The sequence below is a fragment of the Carassius auratus genome, chromosome 5, assembly GCF_003368295.1.
Source record: "Carassius auratus strain Wakin chromosome 5, ASM336829v1, whole genome shotgun sequence".
Classification (NCBI taxonomy): Eukaryota; Metazoa; Chordata; class Actinopteri; order Cypriniformes; family Cyprinidae; genus Carassius; species Carassius auratus.
In genome coordinates, this window is record NC_039247.1 from 29,652,762 (window position 1) to 29,678,573 (window position 25,812).

The window sequence follows — 25,812 nt, forward strand, 5'->3', positions numbered from 1 at the left end:
TTCTTCAGCGCCGTCAATTGAGGTGAGGGCGGATGAAGACGAAGTACGCAAGCGCGCTGAGTAGGGGGCGCGCCACTATTTTGTGAGCTCGTCATGGACCTCCGGGAAGAATGGGGCGGTTCGCTGACGAGGGGCTTGTTGGCGCCCCGGCAGAAACCATTCATCCAGACGGCTACGGGCTGGTTCCTCTGGAGGAGACCAATCCAGACCCAGCTCATCCACTGCCCTGGAGAGAACGCGGATAAGCTCGGCGTCCATCCCGAGTTTCGAGCGGCTGGGTTCAGATAACATAGAGGGGGCGGGGTCCGGCGAGCCCGACAGCTCCTCAGCATCTGAAGCAGCTAGAGACATGCTGTCCTCTAACAGTTCCTCCTCATTCCCTTCAAACAAAACCAGATCACTCGCGGCAGCAGAGGGACACTGGTCTGGCTGTACATCCCCTTTGGGCGGAGAGAACGATTAGGCACGCGGGGGCTGAGCCGGCGTGAGCTCGTTCTCATCCTGCTGCTTTAATCCTCTGCCCCGCCTTTTTTTCCTCGCCGGCTCGCGGGAGGAAGAAAACGGGAGGTCGTGAGGAGCGAGATCGCTCTCTGAAAAGAAAGCGATTCGCGAGCGCAGAGAGGCGATATTCATGTTCTCGCATTGAGAACATGAATTCCCTGCGAGTGCTGTGTCATCGTGGGGTTTCCCCAAGCACGCGACACACTCGCTGTGCCCGTCATCAGCGTGCAGAGGGGTTCTGCATGAGCTGCAATGACGAGACGGCATCAACAACGCCGTAGAAAAAGGCAGCACCGCTGCCAAGCCATTGCTTTGTTTTAATAACACTGCACGATCCAATGGCTGTGCAGTTTCACTGCGTGATTAAATAACGCTTCAGTTCAGGAGAAATTTTTTTTTTCCCATATAAAAACAGTACAAGTGAATTATTGAAAGGGAACTTTGCTGTAACCTACTACTACTGTATGTTTAAGATGCCATATTTTCACGAAGGTTGACAAGCTGAAATGTGCTGTTATTATCTTTGTTTTTTACAAAACATTGCTAATAATATTATCATCCATGTGTGGAGACATTTCCCCACAATGTAGAGAATACCAGGACAACACACAAACACGCACGCATACACAAACAGACAGACACATACAATTTCATCTTTAATATAAATTAGTTTGTCTGAATTTTTTTTGCTCTCCTTTTGGTCGCCACCTTGTCGTGGTGGAGAGCCTTGAATGTTCCGATGAACCTGAGAGCGATGCCGTCTGGAGCTTAAGCTCCTGGTAGGGTCACCCATGGCGGTAAGTTCGAGGGGGAGGTTCCAGACAAAGAGCGACCCAAGGGATATACCATCATACCTCAACAGAGAAGGAAAACTTTGAACAGAAACCCTTGTGAGCCACTGCCTTGTGGTTAGCTCCAGGGAAAGCAAAGGCTAAGGGAGTAAACCCCAACAGAAAATCAGGAGTGGAGCCCCCAGGCAGATGGCGAAGGAACATGTCACCATCCGGCAACTCCTACAGCTGTGCTGACACTGACCGTATTGGCTCGCCTTTCTGTCAGACCCTGCCAGCAAAGCCGAGAGGGGGGTCCTGACATCTGGGCAACCCAGGATCTCCATATTATTAGCCCAGGCCTGCACCTGGAGAGGTCACTCCAGCTGCACTGTCTCAGTGCAGAAACAACACGGGGAGCAGCTGTCTACAAGTGTTAAGTCGTGGCTCATTTAGTGTCGAGCCGGGTGCTAGGGGCTGCTCCCGACGGTGGGAGGAACCATCGAGCTCCATTGGGTGGTTACGACCCGCAGCCCCCGGGCAGTTAAGTACTACTCCGCCACAACCTGCTTGCTTTATCGGGTGCATGGAGCTTAGACAAAATCGACAGGCAGGTTGTAAAACCCAGCACCAGGAAATAAAATAAATAATCAAAACTCCACAAAGTCACCAGCCCTGCGGCTGGCAACCTAGAATGTCAGATCATTGTGCCCTGGCCTCTGTGACGATCTTCAGCAAGTTGACAACGCTAGAAAAACCGCTGTCATCAATCACGAGCTGTTAAAGCTCAACATCGACGTTGCTGCCCTCCAAGAGACACATCTTCCATCCAGTGGAAGTTTGAAGGAGAGAGATTACACTTTCTTCTGGCAAGGACTGGAGCAAGACAAGCGCCGACTTTATGGGGTCGGTTTTGCAGTGCGAAATTCTCTTACCATCTGCAGAACCTCCTTCTCAGGGGCCTGAGCATATCCTCTCCCTCCGTCTCACAACCTCCTCGGGACCCTTGCACATCTTTAGCGTCCACACTGTGCTCCACAGCTGAGGATAAAGATGCTTTCTATTATGAACTTGAGGCCAAAATTGCAGAGATTCCACTGAAAGACAACCTGCTCATGCTCGGAGACTTCAATGCCCGGGTGGGCGCTGTTTAAATCTCCTGGCCACACTGTATTGGACATTTTGGCGTTGGCAAGCTTAATGAGAATGGACAGCGACTACTTGAACTATGCTCTTACCACAGCTTGTGCATTACCAAGACCTTCTTCCCCACCAAGCTCCACCACAGAGTGTCTTGGACAAACCCCAGATCCAAACACTGGCACCAGCTTGACCTTATTGTTACTCGGAGACCCATGCTCAAGCACGTGCTCGTCACCTGTGCGTATCAGAGTGCTGACTGTGACACAGACCGTTCCCTGGTCAACAGCAAGGTGCGCTTCCAACCTAGACGAACCCATCACATTGCTCGAAGCAAAAGGGCTTGCATCAACACGGCAAGAACATCAGTGCCAGAGCTGCGGGAACACTTTGCCAGGGCCATTGACGAGGCCCTGGAAGACTGCCCTGTAGACAGTGTTACGATGTGATAGCAGTATATCTGTGACACCGTGTACAAGGTCGCCTCAGACACCTTCGGGAAGAAGGTGAAAAAGAGTGAAGATTGGTTTGTGGCAGGGATCGCGATACTGGAGCCTGCCATCACTGCAAAACGTACCACTCTCCTTGAGCACAAGAGACAGCCTTCTGCTAGGACATTGGCCTCCTTCAGAGAGGCACGTAATAACACCAAGAGGATTGCCCGAAAGTGTGCGAATGACTACTGGCTGAATTTGTGTAGCGAAATTCAGACTTCGGCTGACTGTGGTAATATCCGAGCCATGTATGAGGGCATTAAGAAAGCATTTGGTCCCAATGCCATCAAGACTGCTCCCATAAAATCTATTTCCAGTGAGATCATCACAGAATGCAGAAAGCAGCTGGATAGGCTGAGCATTACCAGGAACTGTACTCAAGGGAGAACATCGTTACTGACAGAGCCTTTCGAAATACCATGACTCTGCTCATCATTGAGTAGCTCGACTCGCCACCCACCTTCGAGGAACTTGGGAAGGCCATCGATTCTCTAGCCTGTGGGAAAGCACCAGGCAGTGATGGAATTACACCAGAGATCATCAAGGCAGGAAAAGTGAGCTCTCTTCTCGGCAACCTCCGTAACCTCCTGCTCAAATGCTTGGAATGGGGCATCATACCCCAAGACATGCGAGACGCTAAGATCCTCGCTCTATAAGAACAAGGGCGATCGCAGTGACTGTAATAGCTATCATGGGATCTCCCTCCTCAGTGTTGCGGGGAAAGCCTTTGCTCGTGTCATTCTTAACCGCCTACAATTGCTCGCCTATCGTGTGTACCCGATTGGATGCCCCCCCCCCATCATTTAATGAGAACACGGTGGGCACAGTCCAGTATGGCGAGTCATCCTCAGACCCCTTCCCAATCAGGTGTGGTGTGAAGCAGGGATGTGTCCTGGCGCCAACACTCTTCGGCATGTTCTTCTCCCTGCTCCTGCGCTATGCCTTCTGCAACTCCGAAGACGGGATCTTCCTCCATACTAGGAGTGATGGGAACCTCTTCAACCTCGCCCGCCTCAGAGCAAAGACTAAGATCCGCAGGGTACTCATACAGGAGGTGTTGTTTGCAAATGACGCTGATCTTGCCGCACACACTGAGGGTGCCCTCCAGCGACTTATCACCTGCTTTGCAGATACATGCACATAGTTTGGCCTTGCCATCAGCCTCAAGAAAACCAACACATTGGTTCAAGATGTCAACAACACTCCTGCAATCACTATCGCCGACCACACCCTGGAGGTAGTGTAGAATTTCACCTACCTTGGCTCCACTATCTGCAGCAACCTATCCCTGGATACCAAGTTCAATATAAGGATAGGCAAAGCAGCTACCGCCATGGCTCGACTAGCAAAGAGGGCTTGGGACAACACTCTGTTGACACTCAAAACAAAACTGAAGGTGTACCAAGCATGCATCTTGAGCACCCTCCTCTATGGCAATGAAGCTTGGACTTTATATTCTTGCAAAGAGCAAAGACTGAATGCCTTTCATATGCGCTGCCTCAGACGACTCCTGAGCATCACCTGGCAGGATCATATGACAAACAGAGCCATCCTGGCTCAGGCAGGTATGCCAAGTATGTTCACCATCCTCACACAGAGGCGACTGCGCTGGCTTGGCCACCTGTGCAGGATTCATGACGGTCGTATCCCAAAGGATGTTCTGTAAGGGAAGCTTGCCACAGGAACACGACCAACTGGACGGCCAACCTTGCGCTACAAGGACGCCTGCAAGCGAGACTTGAAAGCATGCAGCATCTGCCCAGCTGATTTGGAAGCAGTGACATCGGACCACGAAAATTGGTGATCCACCCTTAAGACTGGTGTCCTCCTAGCCGAAGAAAAAAGAGCAATGCAGTGGAGGAGCAGAGGACCCGCCGGCAGCAAAGTGTTCAGCCTGCCCCCAATGACAACACCACTGCTTACACTTGCAGCAAGTGCCAGTGGTGCTGTCGCTCCCATATCGGACTCTACAGTCATAACAGAGTCTGCAACCAAACTACGGACTGACCTGGGTGCCGATTCTAAACCATTGTCTCTCGAAGACAGAAGGATGCCAACTTTTGCATTTTTATTTTTTATTTTTTTTATTTTTTGTTTAATCTCAAACCATTATTTTATTTGTATTATTAAAATTTCTGCACAAGAGTTAACTAATCTGCAAATTTTTTTACTTTGATCTCATTAAACGTCTTCCTTTGGTCTTCACTGGAAGTGTTCTGTTTGCTCTGCTAAACTATAATTACTAATAAAATAATATAATATAATTACTAAAACTAAATAAAATTAAATAAAAACTATATAGAAATGTGTTTGCAAAATAAAAAAATAAACTAAAACTAACAAAACCATTGATGAAACTAAGTATTGTGATACTTGGTGCCACAGTGACACTCTTGTCCCAAAAATTATTTCTATACCATGATATGTTGTCCCACAGCGAGTAATTTTTCTCTGTTCCACCTACACAAAATCTTAGGGTCCCCCCACCTGCCAAATTCCACTTTAACCACTGACTATAATGTAACAAGAGCTCATTCAAATACTGAGGTGCTAAAACCATAGAGGGCTTTATAAGTAATAAGCAAGATATATACAATATATACAATGTTTAATAGGGAGCCAGTTCAGTGTTGACAGAACCAGGCTAATATGGTTATACTTCCTGTTTCTAGTAAGAACTTTAACTGCTGTATTTTGGACCAGCTGGAGTTTGTTTGTTAAGTGTGCAGAACAACCACCCAATAAAGCATTACAATAATCTAACCTTGAGGTCATAAATGCATGGATTCTGCATTTGACATTGAGAGCAAATGTAGTAATTTAGATATATTGGAAAAATGCAGTTTTACAAATGCTAGAAACGTGGCTTTCTAAGGAAGGATTGCTATCAAATAGCACACCTAGGTTCCCAACCGATGACAAAGAACTAACAGAGCAGCCATTGAGTCTTAGACAGTGTTCTAGGTTATTACATGATTAATTTTTTGGTTCTATAATTAACACCTCAGGGGGGTTTTTTTCAGAATTTGGCAATAAGAAATTACTCGTCATCCAGTTTTTTTATATCGACTATGAATTCCGCTAGTTTTTCAGATTGGTATCTTTTGCCAGGCCACAAAGAAATATATAGAGTATCATCAGCATAACAGAGAAAGCTAACAGTGTGTTTCCTGATGATATCTCCCAAGTGTAATATGTAAAGCGTGAAGAGTAACCGGCCTAGTGCTGAGCCTTGAGGTACTCCATACTGCACTTCTAATTGATATGATACCTCTTCATTCACTGCTATGAATTGATGGCGCCACATAAGTATGACTTGAACCATGCTATTACACTTCTATTAATGGCAACAACATTTTCTAGCCTATTCAAAAGAACGTGGTCAATAGTGTCGAATGCAGCACTAAGATCCAACAGCACTAATAGAGAGATACAACCACGATCAGATGACAAGAGTAGTGATGAGAACAGTCTCCTGCCTTGAAATCCTCACTGATACAATTTTTCTCTAAGAAGGAATATAATTGTGAGGATCCTACCTTTTCTAGTATCTTGTACAGAAAAGGGAGATTTGAGATCGATCTGCAATTAACTTGTTCTTTGGGGTCAATTTTATTTATCTTTTTATAAGAAGCTTAATAACCGCCAGTTTTAATGTTTTTGGGACATATCCTATTGACAATGATGAATTAATGATAGTTAAAAGAGGACATATGATTCCTGGAAGCACCTTTTTTTAGGAGCTTAGATGGAATAGGGTCTAACATACATGCTGTTGGTTTAAATTCTTCCTCTCCTATAGTAGAGGATGAGTGGAATTGTTCCTGAGGCAATTTATAGCACACTATCTGATGCGATACTGTAGCTTATGGCTGCATGTTTACAATTTTACCTCTGCTGTGCTGTTGGGAAATGTTGGGAAACACCTGTTGATGCTTTATTTTTCATTAATAATTTAGCCACTGGTATATCTAGGTTTATGTTTGTATTCTTCTAAAAGAGACAAAAAGTAATCAGATATAGCAGTTTTTAATGCTTTTCTGTAGGATAGGGTGCTTTCCCACCAAGCAATATGAAATACCTCTAGTTTTGTTTTCCACCAGCTGCGCTCCATTTTTTCAGGCTGATCTCTTTAGTGTGTGAGTGTACTCATTATACCACGGTGTCAGACAGTTTTCCTTAATCCTTCTTAAGTGTAAAGGAGCACATGTATCTAAAATGCTAGAATAGAGAGAGTCCATAGTTTCTGTTACATCATCAAGTTGTTCTGAGTTTTTGATGTACTAAGGAATTGTGATAAATCAGGAAGATTGGTTACAAAGCAGTCTTTTGTGGTAGAAGTGATGGCCCAACCATACTTGTACTAAGGAGTAGAATGTATGATATTTGGTATATAAAGTTTGCAGAAGACTAGATAATGATCTGAGATATCACTTGGCTGCATAATCTCAACATGTATGATTTCGACAATGAGTAGGTCCTGAGATGTGTTGTCTAACCCAACAGAATTCAGAATGTCTATGAATGCAGATCCCAATGCATCTTTTTCATTATCAACATGGATATCAAAATCACCAAAAATTTAAACTTTATCTGCAGAAAGCACTAACTCTGATATAAAATCAGCAAATTCTTTAATGCTTTATTTATATAGTGCTTTAAACAAAATACATTGCGTCAAAGCACTGAACAACATTCATTTGGAAAACAGTTTCTCAATAATGCAAAATGATAGTTAAAGGCAGTTCATCATTGAATTCAGTTATGTCATCTCTGATCAGTTTAAATAGTGTCTGTGCATTTATTTGCAATCAAGTCAATGATATCGCTGTAGATGAAGTGACCCCAACTAAGCAAGCCAGAGGCGACAGCGTCAAGGAACCGAAACTCCATCTGTGACAGAATGGAGAAAAAAACCTTAAGAGAAACCAGGCTCAGTCGGGGGGCCAGTTCTCCTCTGACCAGACGAAACCAGTAGTTCAATTCCAGGCTGCAGCAAAGTCAGATTGTGCAGAATAATCATCTGTTTCCTGTGGTGGCCTGTATACAGTAGCCAGTACAAATATCACTATGTTTTTTCTCTGGATAATGTTATAGGAAGCACAATTACTTCAAATGAGTTATACCCGATAACGCAGACTATGGAAATCTGTCCGCGACAGCAAAATCCAGCCAAAAATCCTGTAGTGGAAGTCTGGCTTTAAATGGGGAGATTAAGAGTGATTCTTAGCTTTAAGAATTTGATAACTTACTTTTATACTTCAGTGTAAATTGTATTTATTCTCAGCACTTAAGACTAAAATGGCACTTTGAGAAGCTTTTTAAATATGGGCACAGATCTTTAGCAGATTCCTTACAGACGTACGTCTATCCAGGCAGTGTTTTGCAGATTTTCATTTCTAATCAAACACACTTAACTGTAATTATCAAGCAATTGATTTCCATTTGATTTTTCAAGAGTTTTATTCTTTTTTTTTTTTTTTTTTTTTTTTTTTTTTTACAAACAATACATTCTGTTTGTTAATGTTAAAGAAGAATATACCTCAAGGACTTATTGCAGCTTCTCAGAGAACATCACATGATAAATGTTTTGTACATATTCTACATCAGGTAAAAAACATGGTCTGGAGCAGGGTATATGTAATATTATTACATCTCTCCATGACATGATGGTTTTTATTCATTGTTACTTTTAATAAAGTGCTACCATTATGACTTTTCGGCTTTCCGGGAACATGTTGGAAAGAAAATTCAATGGAAGTTTCAGAATGCATTACACTTTTCAGAAAGAGACAGTGGAAATGATGGAAATGTTTAACACAACTTTCTACTTTCTTTTTCTTTTTCTGCACTGTTTTGCTCTATCATTGTGTCAATCTTCTGCAGTAGATCATTCACCTGTTCTCTGTTCCTCTGATCTTTATTGTTGAAGACATGATATCTTCCTCCACACTTATCTACTAGATCTCTTAATCTACAGTTCTCCTCAATGAGCTCCTCTACAGACTGTCCTTCCAAATGATCTCCACGAGTGAAGAGAATGATGGCGTTTTTTAACATCTCCTGACCAAAAATCATCTCAATCTTCTGAAGAAACTGCTGCTCCTGATCAGTGAATCTGTCATCAACTCTGAGCACAATGAGAAAAGCGTATGGTCTAGGACTGGAAAAATGCACACTTTTCGCTGTTACTTTCTTTAACTGTCCAGGATCCATCTGTGAATCGAAGAATCCAGGAGTATCGACTACACACACTGATCTGCCTGAAACAGTGGCATGTGCAACTGAACATTCACGGGTTACTGAATCCATACTCCTCTCAGATCTGAACCTTTCCTGTCCCAGTATTGTGTTTCCAGCTGCACTCTTCCCAACACCAGTTTGACCCAGAAGAACAATCTGTCTGGAGACTGCTGTATGTTGTGTAGTAGAAAAGTATTTTCTAACAGGATTCCTTCTGGTCAGCCTCATTCCATCTATAATAAAAGTATTATGATTATTGTTAGTAATACATTTTTTTTTATTATTCACGTTGGTATTATTTTATTTTATTTTTACAAGGTGTAAATATATAACTCTCACTGCAAAATTACCATATGATCACATTTATATACCAACTTCTCATACTTTCAAAATAAAAAAAACAAGATAATTGTATGGAGTGAGAATATTTGGTTTAATCACTAACTGTATGATGTCTTTCTATCTGAATTTTTAACAATTGATTCATTCAATAGCAATGCAAATCACATAAGAGAATCACATAATAAGAGTTTTGGAAATGTACCTTACTTGTGAAAATGCAAATAAAGCACAAAGCACACACACACACACACACACACACAGAGAGAGAGAGAGAGAGTATATAATATTACTATTATAAATTGTTCAGGTTTTATATTATATATATATATATATATATATATATATATATATATATATATATATATATATATATATATATATATATATATATATATATATATATATATATATATATATATATATATATATATATATATATATATATATATATATAATTTATTTTGGCAGTAAGCCAGATGGAGAAGCTTTATAAATGGCTCATTGCAAGTTTGTAAAGATAGGTGGCACGTGTTCACAAATGCATATTAAAGCAACTCATACAACTCAATTGTTTTCCCTGTGACCTGTCTATCCCTCTCTCTCATGGTACTTTGAAGTTGTGATTTTCTCCCCAAACCAGTTTTTAGAGAACCAAAACCAAACCACATTTACATTTCTTACGTATAACGCAAAAAAAAAAAAGTTAAATATGAAAATTGAAGCATTGTTCATAGGAATAAATTCAGTCATATACTTCGCTATAACTGTTTCATTAATAATGTAATTTAATTTATCCAATGAATGCAACCCTATCTATTGCTTGCCAAATTTCAGGCCAATTGCCTTAGCATACGAATAAAACACAACATGAAAGCGCAGTGGAATGCAGTGACCTTGGTGGCATTTCTTTGATGGATATTTTAACTTTCGAGGCTGTAAACATTTGTTCCTTAAAAACAACTCTCATGAGCTTCAAGTGGAAATGAAGACCAAAAAGCGAAGATACTGTATGTAGTAAATCAGGCTGTATTAATGAAACTCATAAAAGAATATTGGATTGCACTCCTTCTTGTTTCTTTTGCATCAACCCAATGTGTTTTTAACCACATAGTCCTCTATGGTTTTGTTTTTGATTCTTTGTCCATTTTCAAATTCCGCATCACATCAGATTTTATGGCTTATATAAAGTATGAACACGAAGCATGGCTTGGTAATGCTGTCATCAGATTTCACAATGACTGACACTGCAGCAAGGTGCCCAGTCCATCTCTGATCAAGCATTCTTTTCAGTTTTTCACCATTGTTTTTCAACGGGCCCCCTTACGAAAAATAACCATGGTTTTATTATAGTAAAACTGTAGTAACCCATGTTTTTTTGGCGTGTTGACTACCATTTGTATAACCACAGATTTACTAGAAATACCATGGTTAAACTATGGTTAATTTAGCAAAACCATGGTTAATTTGTGGTTATCATGGTTTAACTATAGTAACCAAGTTTTTTTGGTTTTATTTGTAGTAAAACCATGGTTAATTTTCGTAAGGGCCACTAGGCTGCTCTTTGTGCGAGGCACCCCCTTAATCATTATGCTTTACTGGAGAAATGTATTTTAGTGCCATACATGGTCCAAACGCAAATAGTAAGGTGAACTGGCTACACATTGAGACAGCCAATCCTACAGTGTTTCCTCTATTTTCCCAGAGTCTCCACAGAATTTGTGAGGCTGTGGTGGGTGCACATTGGTTCTTCTAGGGAGGTTCCTAGGATATGTGTAAGAATAATTAGCATAAATCTGGTGCATTTTGAGAGCAGAATCAAGTAGACCAATGAAGAAATATGTGCTCTTGTAAAGTTTTGGAATCTAGTAGTAGTTTATTCACTGGTTGCATAGATGTGAATGTGATGGTTGGCACAATTTTCATTACATAAAATCTTATAAAAGCTACAAATGCTATTCTATCAAGAGAAGGAGGTGATTTTCTCATCATCTTTTGTTTTTAATTATAATTAACGATGACACTTAACTCAAGAGATGAGACACAAGAGCCGCAGGTGGATTCTGAATTTTTTTTAAGGGGTCATATGATGCGATTAAAATTTTTCCTTTCTCTTTGCAGTGTTACAAACTCTTGATGCATAAAGAAGATCTGTAAATGCTGGCTCTTCTGACTCGGTCTGTAAAGTGTGTGTGATCTACCCTCGGTCAATAGTGCGTGACGTGAATTTAAGTTGTATTTATTTACAGAGGTATATGATGTCACACTTGTTAATGTGTGAAGACATTGCACAGCGAAAAACCATGAATGAATGTTCTGAAGTGAAGATAACTTCAACCATTTTCCCTTGCTTAGGGAGTAAGGAGCAGTGAAAACATTGTAGGGACCATGTCAGTTGGAACACAGTTCATGCACGGATCTCACTTCTAATGAGCTGATTATCTGAATCAAGTGTCTTAAAGAGAGACATGCAAAATATGCAGAGCTGAGGGGGCACAAGGACTGGAATTGAGAACCGCTGGTATTCTCATAATCAGTCATTATATCCCCACTGGTTGCAACAAATGCCTTGTTTATAATGGGTTTTAATGATTTTAGCAAAGCACTCCGGGACACACAACATCACAGTATAGTAAGGGGTAACATTTCCATCACATATATATATTCAGCCAAACACAACACACTGGTTAGCTGGCCAATCAGAGCACACCTCGCTTTTCAGAATGATGAGCATTTCAGAAAGGCAGGGCATGAAGGAGAAACAATAATGAACAATATATGGAAAACAATGTGTTTTTTGAAACTTAAACCACAAAAACACAGTTCATTACACCAAATAATGTTATTTTTAGCAACATCATATGACCTCTTTAACTAATCATCTGGTTGTAAAATTATTTTCAGTTAAACTTCGGTATGACGTGACATACAGCCAAGTATGGTGACACATACTCAGAATTGTGCTCTGCATTTAACCCATCCACACACCGTGGGCAGCCATTGATGCTGCAGCACCCGGGGAGCAGTTGGGGATTCGGTGCCTTGCTCAAGGGCACCTCAGTTGTGGTATTGAGGGTGGAGAGAGCCCTGCACATTCACTAGAGATTTACACTCATAATCCTAATTGTGAGTTCGAGTCTCAGGGCAACAGGAATTGTAGGTGGGGGGAGTGAATGTACAGTGCTCTCTCTACCCCAGTACCATGACTGAGGTGCCCTTGAGCAAGGCACTGAACCCCCAACTGTTCCCTGGGGGCTGCAGTGTAAATGATGTCCACTGCTCTGGGTGTGTCTTCATGGTGTCTGTGTGTTCACTGCTGTGTGTGTGCACTTTGAATGGGTTAAATGCAGAGAACAAATTCATAGTATGGGTCACGTTCACTTTTTTATGTAAACTTCTCTTTAATAAGGTTTGCACACACTCATAACAAAAGCTGTATCTCCCGAAGATGCGACTGAGATGAACAATGCACAGAATGCAAGTCTTATCTGCGGTGAAAGGTTCCAGTCCACAGTCCAATAATCTCATGAAGATCAACGAGCTCAGAAGAGCACAGGTAAGAGTCAAGTTGTCCACAAGGCAGAAGAAGGGAACACTGAAGGAGTAACCTTGAGACCAACGATGAACTAGAGTGGTGAGTGTGCTTTATAGAGCTCTGGTAATTGAGTGCAGGTGCAAGTACTCAATACTCCTGTGACTGAGGATGTGGTTGAGTGACTGGTTCTGTGGCTGTGGTTGGTGCATCCATAACCAGTCGACCTCGGGTAGGGGAGGAGGTACTTCCAGTTCTGTGGAAGGAGGGAGAACAGTATCAATGACAAGTTTGAGTAATGATCCATGGAAGGTTGGTGAAATACGGTATTGTCTGGGAAGCTGGAGGTCATAAATTACTTCATTAATCTGCCTCAAGATGGTGAAAGGACCTATGTAGTGGGGACTTAGCTTGCAGGGCAGGCACAGGCAGATATCTCAAGTGAAGAGTCAAACTCGATCACCTGGATGGTAGAAAGTGGTATCCCGACGAAGGACGTCCACCTGTATCTTCTTATGTCAAACTACACGCTGAAGATGGACATGAGCTGAGTCCCATACCCTCTCACTCTCTCAGAACCAATAATCGATGGATGGTACTTTGGACAGTTCTCCTCTCCATGGGAATAGTGGTGGTTAGTAGCCGAGTATACACTCATAATCAGATTTACAACGGTGTCAGGCAGCTGATGTATAGCCACTAGCCAAAGCATGACAACTCACGCTTTATTCAACCAAATTGTAGTAACACGACACTTTACATGGGGAAGTCGTGGCCTAATGGTTAGAGAGTCGGACTCCCAATCGAAGGGTTGTGAGTTCTAGTCTCGGGCCGGACGGAATTGTGGGTGGGGGGAGTGCATGAACAGCTTTCTCTCCACCTTCAATACCACGACTTAGGTGCCCTTGAGCAAGGCATCGAACCCCCAACTGCTCCCCGGGCGCCGCAGCATAAATGGCTGCCCACTGCTCCGGGTGTGTGCTCACAGTGTGTGTGTTTGTGTTCACTGCTCTGTGTGTGTGCATTTCGGATGGGTTAAATGCAGAGCACAAATTCTGAGTATGGGTCACCATACTTGGCTGAATGTCACTTCAATTCTCAGTAAAGATAATGGCGTTACAACGATGGGAAAAGTAATTAATTAGATTACTCTGTTACTAAAAATTAAACTTTGTTAGTAAATTATAATAAAAACACCGTTACTCCCAACACTGGCCCTAAGGGTAGTGTCTGACCTCTTGAATTTTCTCCTCAGTCTGGCCATTCATCTGCGGGTAGTATCTAGAAGACAAACAGACAGACACTTCCAACAGTTGGATGAACTTCCTCCATACACTGGAATTTAATTGAGTCCCTCTATTTGACACTATGTCCTCTGGAATACCAAAGTGTTGGGAGACACTGTAGAAGAGGGTCTCTGGTTTTTCAAGGACTGTAGGCAGACCAATGAACGTTTGCTGGCCTTGGAGAATCGATCTACTTCAACAAGGATGCTGGTGAAGCCGTTGGAGGCAGGTAAGTCTGTATTCAGAAACAGTGTCGGGTGAGTGGATTCTGGACAGAGCATCTGCTTTAGTAGTCTTATGATTGGGACCATAGGTAACTATGAATTTGAATTGAGTGAAGAATAACGGCCATCGAGCCTGTCTGGAGTTTAGGCATTTCACTTCTCTGAGGTACTGTAAGTTCTTTTGGTCATTAATGACTTCAAATGGGTGATTTGCTCCCTCCAACCAGTGCCGCCACTCTTCGAGGTCCAGCTTAATGGCGAGAAGTTCACTGTTGCCGATGTCATAATTCTGCTTTGCCGGGGATAGTTTCGTAGAGAAATAGGCACATTGATGTAGAACAGGGGGCTCACCTCTCCGCTGGGATAACACTACTCTGACTCCAAGGGAGGAAGTGTCCACAATGAAAGGTCTTGTTGGGTCTGGGTGCCAGAGAGATGGAGCAGTGAAGAAGATGGTTTTCAGCCTCTGGAAGCCTTCATTTGCCACCATAACTTGTGTATTATTACTCACTTTTAATTCATAATAGAGCACCTTTTTTTATCCATAAGTGTCGCACCTGCCTCAACATTTCGCACTGTTTACAGACAGTGCCTAAACATACAGACCATACAATTCTACACTTATTTACCACCCTATCTTAAGATTTATTCCTCTCTTCCATAATAAAGCGCAGCACGTAAGCGTCACTCCAACTATTTGCCAGTGGTGACAGGTCATGTGGTAGGTGGCAGGGGCAGGGACATACAATGGTGGCAAGCTGAGTGGCGGGTGACAGCTGCCAATCCCATGGAACCCCCCGTGGGATTAAAATGCACCCGCCCCCCCAGTTATGAATGTAAAGATTATCTTTATTTGGCTTATCTAAAAGCAACCTGTTCTCATGAAATGTGTATCAAATACATGACTTTATGTTAGCATTTTATGTAATATTTATATACAAAATCAAGTTTGAGAAGCATTTAATATGCAGTTTTCACGTGCATATGATATCCTTTTTTTAAGCATAAAATATGATACAAAAAATGTAAGTACACAAAAGACACACCCAACCCTAACCTTAACCACAGCACACAAGCCCGTCACGACAAGGCAGGCAAACCAAGCAATTGCCTGGGGCCCCAAGACAAGGACTGGTTAAGAATAAAATGCAACGACACTGTGTGAGCGCCCCTTTGATCGTTAATACAGTAACGTGTAATGACATTGTTATCTGGATCCCCCTCAAGGGGGCCCCTCTCAGTAGTCGCTGACAGCAGCCAGCCAACCACGTGAGCTCACGTGATGGACTTATATCTGTAAATATTAAGCCAGAACAGTCTATTTAAATATGAATCCTGCATGTTCTGCGTGTCTCTGTTAATGAATGGAGCAGAAGCGCAGCTTCCTTTATTAACACACACTGAAGCGCGCGTGAAGCTCGCGGTAATTTCAGCATTTGCAGTCTCACTAAATAAGAGAACACATGAACAACATCTCCAGAATTGCTCTGACAGTCACTTCATGAGCATTTGACCGTTTGATTTGAGTAAAACTAGCGTCACATCACATACACAGAACTGTAAAGGTACGTCAACCCGTCAAAATAAAAGTCCTGTTTTAGACAAGTATTTGCCAGAGATGTACATTACTATTGTTCAGCAGAATGTACATAGCCTACTACTAAAAAAAAAAAAACCAAACGTTTTTTTTTTTAAGGTTTAATCACACAAAATTTCTTCCATGTTTTATTTTTAATAGTAAATCCCCATTGTTTACCAAAAAGCTAAGTTTGCTTAATTTTTTAATAATTAAAATATAAATGTAATTAATGTTTTGTATTTAATGTTTAATGTAATGTTTAATGTTTATTTAAAACCCCAAATGAATGGCACTTAAATGCACTTAATTCATCTGTCAACTTTATTGTCATTGTTCACAGTACAAGTACAGACAGAGAAACAATGGATAATAATTAAATGTTTATTTTTGATGTATGCATTGCATTCTATGCATTTAAAAAAAAATCTAAAAAAGGAAACTTAGTTCATTTTAAGAGACCCAGGAGTCTTATTTTCTCTTGCATAATTAATATTAATAAACAAAAACACATTTTATCCGATTACTTGATCAATCAATGGAATTTTTGGTAGAATACTCGATTACTAACAAATTTGATAGCTACATCCCTAGATGAAAGTGGCATAGCAAATAGCATGCTATACTATTCCACCGTGATAATCTAGTTACCAAATGGGGGTTAGAAAACCACACAATAAATTCCGTGCATCAAACATTAGCTTGGGATGATTTTAGCATAGGTAGTGAAAGCAGCTGCCTGCATCCTTTACCTTATAATATCAAAATATGGAAATGTTAACATATCTTAAATTTTTCGATAAACTTTATAATAAGTAAAAATACTGTTTGCTAACAGTTAAATGACAAAGATTAAAGATTAATTAACTATAAATTTATCATCTATTAATGATTGTTATTACAAAGTGTCTACCATCTAACCTATCAACTATGGTTTTGGGAAACGCACCCCTGAGCTGTTAATAGTGACCTCTTTCAATATGCTAACAGTGAAATGGTAAAACGTGCTTCACAGGTATTTTCAGTTTTGTTTTGTTTTTTCAATTATTTTCCCAGCTACACCATCAACTTCATCCTCAACATCAACAGATGCATCACTTCTCAGTGCTGATGTTTCCTCTATATAGCACAAGATACCACAAGCTCTAGAATTATAGCTGATATCCTGCACAGCCCAGAGTTTAAACTGATAAGTGTGTGCTATCATATTATTAGAAAACAAAAACAGTGCAAATCACTATTGAATTTCCACCAAACTATTTTTTTCAAGCAGTATTTGCACTGTAAACCTTTTTTATTAATATAAAGTGTGGGTGAACTTAAACTGTATGGCTATGCTGTGGTTCCTGTAGGGTTTGCGTGCGTGCGGGGGTCTGGGGGCCTCTATGTCCATTTTGCTTGGGGCCCCAAATTCCTTCAAACGGCCCTGTACATCATATGCACCCGGAAAGTCAATTTTGCATATAAATAGTATGCCAAATGCAAACCTAAAATTGTGCTCTTGATTTGCCTTGTCATGAAAACGGGTAGGTAGAAGAGTGACAAAACCTTGTTTCAAAGCCTCCAAACGGCTGAACTAGCTAGCACAGCCTCATTATAAAAATCTGATAGAAAATACATGTGAAATATCAATTAAATAAATAAATGAATAAAAAAGTTTAGTTAACACTTTATTTTGATAGTGATATTGATATCTGTTGTGACTCTACAAGTTATCAGTAGCCATTCAGTGGCATGTGAATAGTTAACAGTGAATTCACACACATAGAATTAATAGATAATCGTATGTATTATGTTGATAGTTTATAGACTTTCTACTAATATCGACTGTTTTTCATTTTAAATAGATTGTCCTATCTACTAATGCTCAGTGAAAATATCTACTAATAGTCTGCTGATTATAAAATATAGATTCCTTAACAAACAACAGATAACCAACTAATCTTTAATTGACAGTCAATAGATGGTGAATTTAAGATTTTGTTTAAAACTCATTTTTAATCATTCAATTTAACCTCTTTAAATAAACATTAATTTGATGCATTTGAAACCCATTTTTTACTTATGTGTCATGTCAATATGTCCTAACGACTCAATACTGTTGACTTTCAACTGACAGATTGATTTTTAGCTGTTGTTACACGGAAAGGTTTGTGACTGTTAGTTAATAACCTGACGCAAAAAAAGAAAAAATTAAATTTAAAAATGTAAATTTAAATAAATAAATAAATAATATTGACAGTCAAAAGGATCTTTTTGTAAAATCAATAGATTAACACTTGAAATGCAACCTATAGTTTATAAGCAGTTAATTGAATGTCTGTTACTTGTTTGTGTGGACTGTAAATATAAAGTTTTACTAAAATTACTTTTCTCCAGTGTAGTGATGCTGTTAATTCTGCTCAATTTTATTTTTATTTTTCAAGTTAACCGTTTAGTCAGAATTTAAAAGTGATGTGATTCCAGTTTACAATGTAAAGATTATATTTATTTGGCTCATGTAAAAGAGTGACAAGACTTTGTTTCAAAGCACCCACATGTCTGAACTAGCATGCACAGGCTCACTACAAACATCAGAAAGAAATATGAAATAATTAAGTTTATTCTCACCAATTTCATGTCCAATATTTTTCAGGTATCCCTCGTGTCTTAATTCTGCTGCCAACATTTCTTATTTTCTCCTGTGCAGTGCTGTTGTTAAGAAGAAGCAGAAACAAATACTAAGAATAACTTATGATGCGGGAAATTCCAGCAATCATTTATTCACCACAGCTTGTGGGCTGAATGAACAAAATATTCCACAGACTGTGAGATCAAATAGCTGCTCGGTGAGTAACTCTTTCGGAGAGATGTAATATTAAAGCGACTGAAAAATGCGCACATGGGTCCACATCTCCACATCACGTCTGTGCGCTGCGAAACAGGAGCTGGGACAGAACTGTCCCTTTCACGGTCGGTTAGCTCTTCAGTGTGGATGAGAAACTGCTTGAAGACGCTATTTCTATGATTATATCATCTTAACATGTTTATAAGGCCACATATAGGCATACACTTGTTTGTTTTATGTGCAAACGCTTTCCTGCTGAGTTAAATAAATCTGGACTGGCACTCCGTTTGTAGGATGAATAACAGCTGACATAAGTGACTGCCAAAAAATCTTGCTAAGAGGAACCCAATGGATGTAATCACATCAGAGATTCATGAACATCGATTGTATTTTTTAACAAGAATAACAATATCTTTTTTCTTGTATTTTACAATTTGTGCATTTGTCAACCGGAGCGGGAATAAGACAACAGTCTCATATCATATAGGTATTGAGAAACAGAATAATTAAAAACAAACCAATAAAACTAAACTGAGTATTCTCAAAAAAAAAAAAAGAGACAAACCTGATTGCTGGTCACTCTCTCTGTCTGTTTCTCTCTCTCTCTCACTTTCTAACGGTGGGTTTGATTCAGTCTGTCAAGCTTCTGTCTGCTGTTCTTTGACATAGCCTAGATTTATTTTCTTGAAATCATGTGACACAGCAGAGGCCCTGCTTGAACTGGAGAATAATAAGTGAAGGTAATCTACCCGGGGATTTTTCAGTGTGTATACGATGTGTGTTCTTCTGAAGAACTTATGATCTCGATGACTCTGGATTTGAGTAAATAAAGCAGTGGGTGAACACAGTCTGTGATCGTAATAATAACGGAAATCATGAAAAACACAGCACAGACACAATAACAGCTGCTCTGTGTTAAATGTTTGTGGAGTTATTTAATCTTCCTTTGGTCAGATCATTTGAGATTTAGGGACACTTTTCAACTAAACAGAGTTCTTTTTTAGACATTTTGCATCTTCGTAATTGTGTTTGGGAGCCTGTAAACACAATCTTTCCAAAGGCTTCCTTCAGTTTTTAAATCAATATCTGAATCATCTCTGTGTAAACTGTGAAAACAGTGGCTTCATGTGCGTATGTGTTTTGTGTTTAATCTGTCTTTTTATTTTTAATTCATTTCATCTACTCTGTTTTATAGTGAAAGCTTCTAATAAAATACAAAAAAACGTAAGAAGAAAGTAGAAACAAACAAACATCATAATGACCAAACAGTTGATTATACTCAGAGCGTGTGTGTGTAAGGACGAAGCACGGAGTGTGTGGAAACAGACAGTGGAAGAAATAATGAATCCAGTATAATAACTGATTTCCACAACTGGAAAGAATGATTTGATTTGAATGATGAATATACATACAGTATCTTTTAAATCCATTCTTCTTCCCCCATATATATATATATATATATAATGGAATTTGGGGCTGATGCAGATTTTGGCATTTTTTGAAGGTTTATCATTTTGTTTTTATCTTAATCTCCTCTTGAAATGGCTACACAAATTAATTACACAATTGCAGTTTACTTAATTTGAGCCTCAATTGCAGATCACTTTTTAATTTACTACTAATTATATTTGACTGATTACTAATTACTTTCTAAACCCTAATATCAGTCTCAACCTGATGAAAAATAAAATTATAAACACAAAACATTCAGTGATTTCAAAAAAAGTAATTAAATTACAGTAACTAAATACTTAAGTAATTAATAACACCCAATACTGCTCCTGAACAAGGACCCATGTGAAGTGCAGTCCAGGAATGAGGTGGAGCCAGCCGAAGTAAAAGGTTTTTTAACCAAGTGTTAACATTTTTACAATGTCAGTGTGTGTTCAGCCTGTGATTACAAAACCACAAATAGCTGAACATTTCTACCTCTTTCAATGGAAAGCCAATACAGATCGTTAAACGGTAAGGTTTTTCTCATGAGTGGACTTTTTTTTTTCTTAATCATATAATTTAGTTTTTGCATTGCCACTGTAAAACGTGTTATTTTTAACTGCAACTATAATTTCTGTATAACAAAATGATGACCCACAATAGTAAAAATGAAAAATACCAAAATAACAACAAACTAAATATTTATAAATTCAAATAAAAAAATAAAAACAAACAAACAAATACATGCTAATGTCTTAGTCTTCATGTTGAAATTGAAGCACTTCTTACAGCAAGTCTTACATTGTCTTTATGGCAGATGAAGTTGGTGTGATTTGTCAGTATTCTTCTAATAAATGGATCCTTCAGACGTCTACAGTACATGTTGCAACAGAAAGACTTTTCAGGAATAAATTTAAATGCTTAATTTAGCGATAAATTAGAAGAAAGGTCAACATCATTTAAAAAAAATATATAGAGAGAGAGAGAAACACCATAATAAATAAATAAATGCATTTATTATAGACCTATTATAGACACAGTAGTAGGGCCTACAGGCCTACTCACTGTTACAGTCATGGCGGCATCATTGTATTATAATTAGTACAATACCATTATCATACCAATTTTTAGTATTTTTAACACAATGTTCTTGTTTTTTTAAATAACAAGTTTGAGTGGACACAATCATTGTCATACAGCTCTGACAGCAACTGAACGAAACATTGCTAAACTGCTGCTAGCTAAAGCATCTAAGCAGATACTGAATTACCAAATTGTAACAAAAAATTAGGCTTACTCTGAATTTAAACCCTTTGTATTTCAAGTTTATTACTACATTATCACGAGAAGACTCCAGTGTGAATTTAAGGTGGAAGTACAAACATCTGGTTTTGTGGATAGGTGGAAATAAACTGATGTGATTGTGAAAGGAGTCTTTGTGCTTGTTTTCAAATTTCAGGAAGTGTATTCTGAACCATATAAAAGGATAACAGCTTGATATTGAAAGTTTATTGTTAATTGCAGTATAAAGATTTGTTTAATTTCTGTGAAACAAGAATGTCGATAAATAAAAACTATTTCCTGTAAAACCGTCAAAGAGGTTGGTTTTATTTAACTCTGTTAATAAATAACAATACACACACACACACATCCCCTTAGTGGGGATATTACATAGACTCCCACTGATTGTATATCAGGTTAACTTTTTATCACCTAACCCTAACCCTAAAACTACCCATCACAAAAAAATGAAAAATACTAGATTTAAATAAGATAATTTTTTGGCCTATTTATACGGCTTTTAAAAGTGAGGGCCAGACAAATGTCCACTATGTAAGTGAGTACATTTGGTTCTCACAAGATTAATTAAACAAGTACATACACACACAGAGAGAGATACTGTGAAATATACAATATGTATTTTATTGTAAACTAGTGCTAAATAATTTACAGTTTTCCCCTGTTTAATGTTACACCCAAGTAACCAACGGTAAATACATTTCTGGTGCTTTTCAGTGATGGAGAATACCACTCAAGATATCAATCTTCTGCTGATTGGTAAAACTGGTTCAGGAGTGAGCGCATCTGGAAACACTATCCTGGGAAAAGATGTGTTTCAATCCAAAATGAGCTCAAGCTCCATCACTGACAGTTGCCAAAAACACTCAGTTGAAGTGTTGAAGAGAAGAATTACAGTAGTCGACACCCCAACTTTCTCAAATTCCAGAAACATTGATCTGAGGCTGGAGTTAAAGAATGGATTGAAGAAGTGTCCTCCAGGAGTCCACGCAATCCTTCTGGTTCTCCCTTCAAACAAAACACAAGCTGCTGATGTCCTGTCCTTATTCAAGCAGATGTTTGGTGAAAATGCCATGAAGCACACATTAGTCCTCTTCACACAAAGAGACGAGATTGAATATAACCAACTTGATCAACTAATAGAGGAGTGTGGTAGGAGAAACCACCTGCTGAACAACAAAGATCTGAACAACAGAGATCAGGTCATAGCCCTCCTGAAGAAGATCGACCAGATGGTGTCCAAAAATCAGAACAGCTGCTACACTTTACAAATGTTTGAGAACCAATCATTTAAAATATTTCTGCCGGGATTTATAAAGACTGAAATTCGGTATACAGCATTTTTTTTCCTGTCCTTCTGTGCAATTTTTGGTTGTGTTGAAGCATGGAATGAAAGTTTTGAACAGTTTCCGGGCAGATTTCTAAATGGTTGTTTTAGTGGATTCCTATCAGCAATTATAGATTTTTTGTTGGCATGCATATGGATAATTCTGAGCTGGTATACTGGGCGATGTACATGCAAACATCCAAACAAATGGCTGACTGTCACATGTGGTGTTGTTGGAGGGATCATTGGAGGGTTTCATGGTGAAGAAGGTATTTTGGCTACACTTTTGAGAGGGATACAGTCTTATGTCAGTCTTATGGTACGCCACATGGCCTCTCCTCTTAAATCAGTTACCTGTTGGTCAAACCCCAGGTGTTTCACACTGCTCATAATTACCATGGGGTTAACAATTAGTGTCACTGATTAGATGAACACAGCACACAAAATGTTTACATAAAGATTGCAGCATTGTGCTTCCTTACATTTCATTGATGACGATATGAAGCCTTTATTGAATGGACTATAAAGATACAAATAAAACCCATCTCTTCTTCACTCCTACCATGCTTTCTGTCACCATTTAATTTACATTTACATTTAATCATTTAGCAGATACTTTTATCCAAAGCGACAAACAATTGAGAACAGTAGAAGCAGTCAGACCAACAAGAGAACAACAACAGTATACAAGTGCCATGACAAGTCTCAGTTAGTCTAGCACAGAACCCTTAGATAGGTTTTTTTTTTTCTTCTTCCAAGGATAGACAACAAAATGTAAGTGCTAGTATTAGTTGGTCAAGTGCTGGTGAAAAAGATGAGTCTTTAGATGTGTTTTAAAGAAATGAGTAAAGATTCGGCTGTTCAAATTGAGATTGGGAGGTCATTCCAGCAGCTGGGCACAGTCCAAGAAATAATCAGTGAGAGTGATTTTGAACCTCTTTGGGATGGCACCACAAGGCATCGTTCACTTGCAGAATGCAAGCTGGAGAGTACATAAGTTTGAACTAATGAGTTTAGGTATATTGGTGTCAACAGTAGTTGTCTTGTAGGTGTGCATCAGTACCTTAAATTTCATGTGAGCGGCTACTGGTAGTCAGTGTAACCTGATGAGGAGTAATGCGAGCTCTTTTTGGCTCATTGAAGACAACCCTCGCTGCTGCATTCTGGATCAGTTGTAGAGGCTTAATAGTACATGCAGGAAGTCCCACCAGGAGAGCATTACAATAGTCCAGTCTGGAGAGAACAGGAGCTTGGACAAGAAGTTGGGTGGCTTGCTCTGGCAGGAAGGGTCTAATCTTCCTAATGTTGTATAAGGAAAATCTGCAGGACCGGGTCGTTGTAGCAATATGGTCTGTGAAGCTTAACTGATGATGCATCACAACTCCTAGGTTTCTGGCTGTCCTGAGTTGTGGTTGACAATCCCAGCTGTATAGAGTAGTTGTGATGAAACGATGGGTTAGCTGGAACCACCACTAGTTCTGTCTTAGTAAGGGTGAGCTGAAGGTGATGGTCATTCATCCAGCTAGAAATGTGACTCAGACAGGCTGCAGTGCAAGCAACCACCATTGGATCATCTGGTTGGAATGAGTAGAGTTGTGTGTCATCAGCATAGCAGTGATAGGAAAAGCCAGGCTTCTGAATGACAGATCCTAATGATGTCATGTAAATTAAGAAGATAAGTGGTCCAAGCACTGAGCCTTGAGGAACCCCAGTAGCAAGAATTTGTGACTTAAAACTTCACCCCTCCAAGATACCCTAAAGGATCTATCTGAGAGGTAGGACAGAGATGCCCATCTTTCTGATGGTGGACAGTAGAATCTGGTGATTACCTGTGTCAAAAGCAGCAGACAGATCCAGCAAGATGAATACTGAAGATTTGGAAGCTGCTCTTGCCAGTCACAGGGCTTCAGTAACTGAGAGCAGGTCAGTCTCAGGTGAGTGGCCACTTTTGAAGCCGGATTGGTTACTGTCCAGGAGGTTTTTCTGTATAAGAAACATAGAGAGTCTTATTTGTGAAGGAAACTGCAGAGTCGTCAACTGTAAGAGTCGATGAAGGAGGAGGTGGACTAAGAAGAGAAGAGAAAGTTTTGAAAAGTGTGCGAGGGTCAGAGTCAGTTGTTAATTTTGTCGTGGTAGTATGATGTTTTTACACTGAAGACATTTGTAGAGAAGGACGAGAGTAGAGACTGAAACAAAAACTGAGAAAGCGAAAGAAGTGAGGATGTTACCATAGAGGATAGACGAGATGGAGAGAGTGAGTGTAGGTTCCATCATAAGGTATGTGTGCCACGTCAGGAGAAAGTGCGAGGATAGCAGTTATGAGGAAGTGGTCTGAGGTGTGCAGTGAAGCAACTGACATGTTGTCCATGGAGCAACAGCGAGTGTAATTGAGGTCCAGTTGGTTGTCTGATTTGTGAGTCGCTGTAGTAGACGCTCGCTTGAGATCAAATCAAAGTTTCCTAGCAACGACAACCGTGCTGTAGTCTAATGAGAAAACGGGGCAAAACACTTACAAACTATTGTCCTTTTCTGTTGCTCGACTGTTTCTTCTAACAAGGGCTTCCAAAACAGCTAATTAAGTACTTTCACTGGCTTTGGTCACGCCTCACTATTTAGCAGACTGAAACTGGGGTGTCCCATGATAGGTAAGTGCGAGAACAAACGCCACTTCAGCATATATTTAGTACGTGTATTCAGTATTCAGACTGTTTCTTACTTTCATTCAAACACAAAAACAATTGTTTGTGCAACACACTTTGTTTCCATAAATGTTCAAAGTGTGTGAATATGAGCCAGGTGAACAGCTCTTGGTTGCTAAAC

The 25,812-nt window shown here is 39.8% G+C and overlaps 2 protein-coding genes across 3 annotated transcripts; one reads left to right on the plus strand and one right to left on the minus strand.

Annotated features, from left to right (window-relative positions):
• Positions 1–8,373: 8,373 nt before the first annotated feature.
• LOC113084963 (GTPase IMAP family member 5-like) lies at positions 8,374–19,721 on the minus strand. 2 transcript variants are annotated; one of them, XM_026255047.1, is made up of 3 exons: positions 19,498–19,721; positions 18,716–18,796; positions 8,374–9,381 (listed from the first exon to the last, which is right to left on the minus strand). In XM_026255047.1, the coding sequence occupies exons 2-3, from the start codon at positions 18,771–18,773 to the stop codon at positions 8,720–8,722; spliced, it is 720 nt and encodes a 239-aa protein (XP_026110832.1). In that variant the 5' UTR covers positions 18,774–18,796; positions 19,498–19,721; the 3' UTR covers positions 8,374–8,719. The 2 variants fall into 2 exon arrangements, with proteins under 2 accessions (XP_026110832.1, XP_026110840.1); XM_026255055.1 differs by lacking the exon at positions 19,498–19,721 and having other exon boundaries at positions 18,716–19,368.
• A 1,073-nt stretch (positions 19,722–20,794) lies between these two features.
• On the plus strand, positions 20,795–23,553 carry LOC113069520 (GTPase IMAP family member 7-like). The gene is made up of 2 exons (XM_026242649.1): positions 20,795–20,897; positions 22,383–23,553. Exons 1-2 carry the CDS (start codon positions 20,870–20,872, stop codon positions 23,417–23,419), a joined length of 1,065 nt encoding a protein of 354 aa, XP_026098434.1. The 5' UTR covers positions 20,795–20,869; the 3' UTR covers positions 23,420–23,553.
• The last annotated feature ends 2,259 nt before the right edge of the window (positions 23,554–25,812 follow it).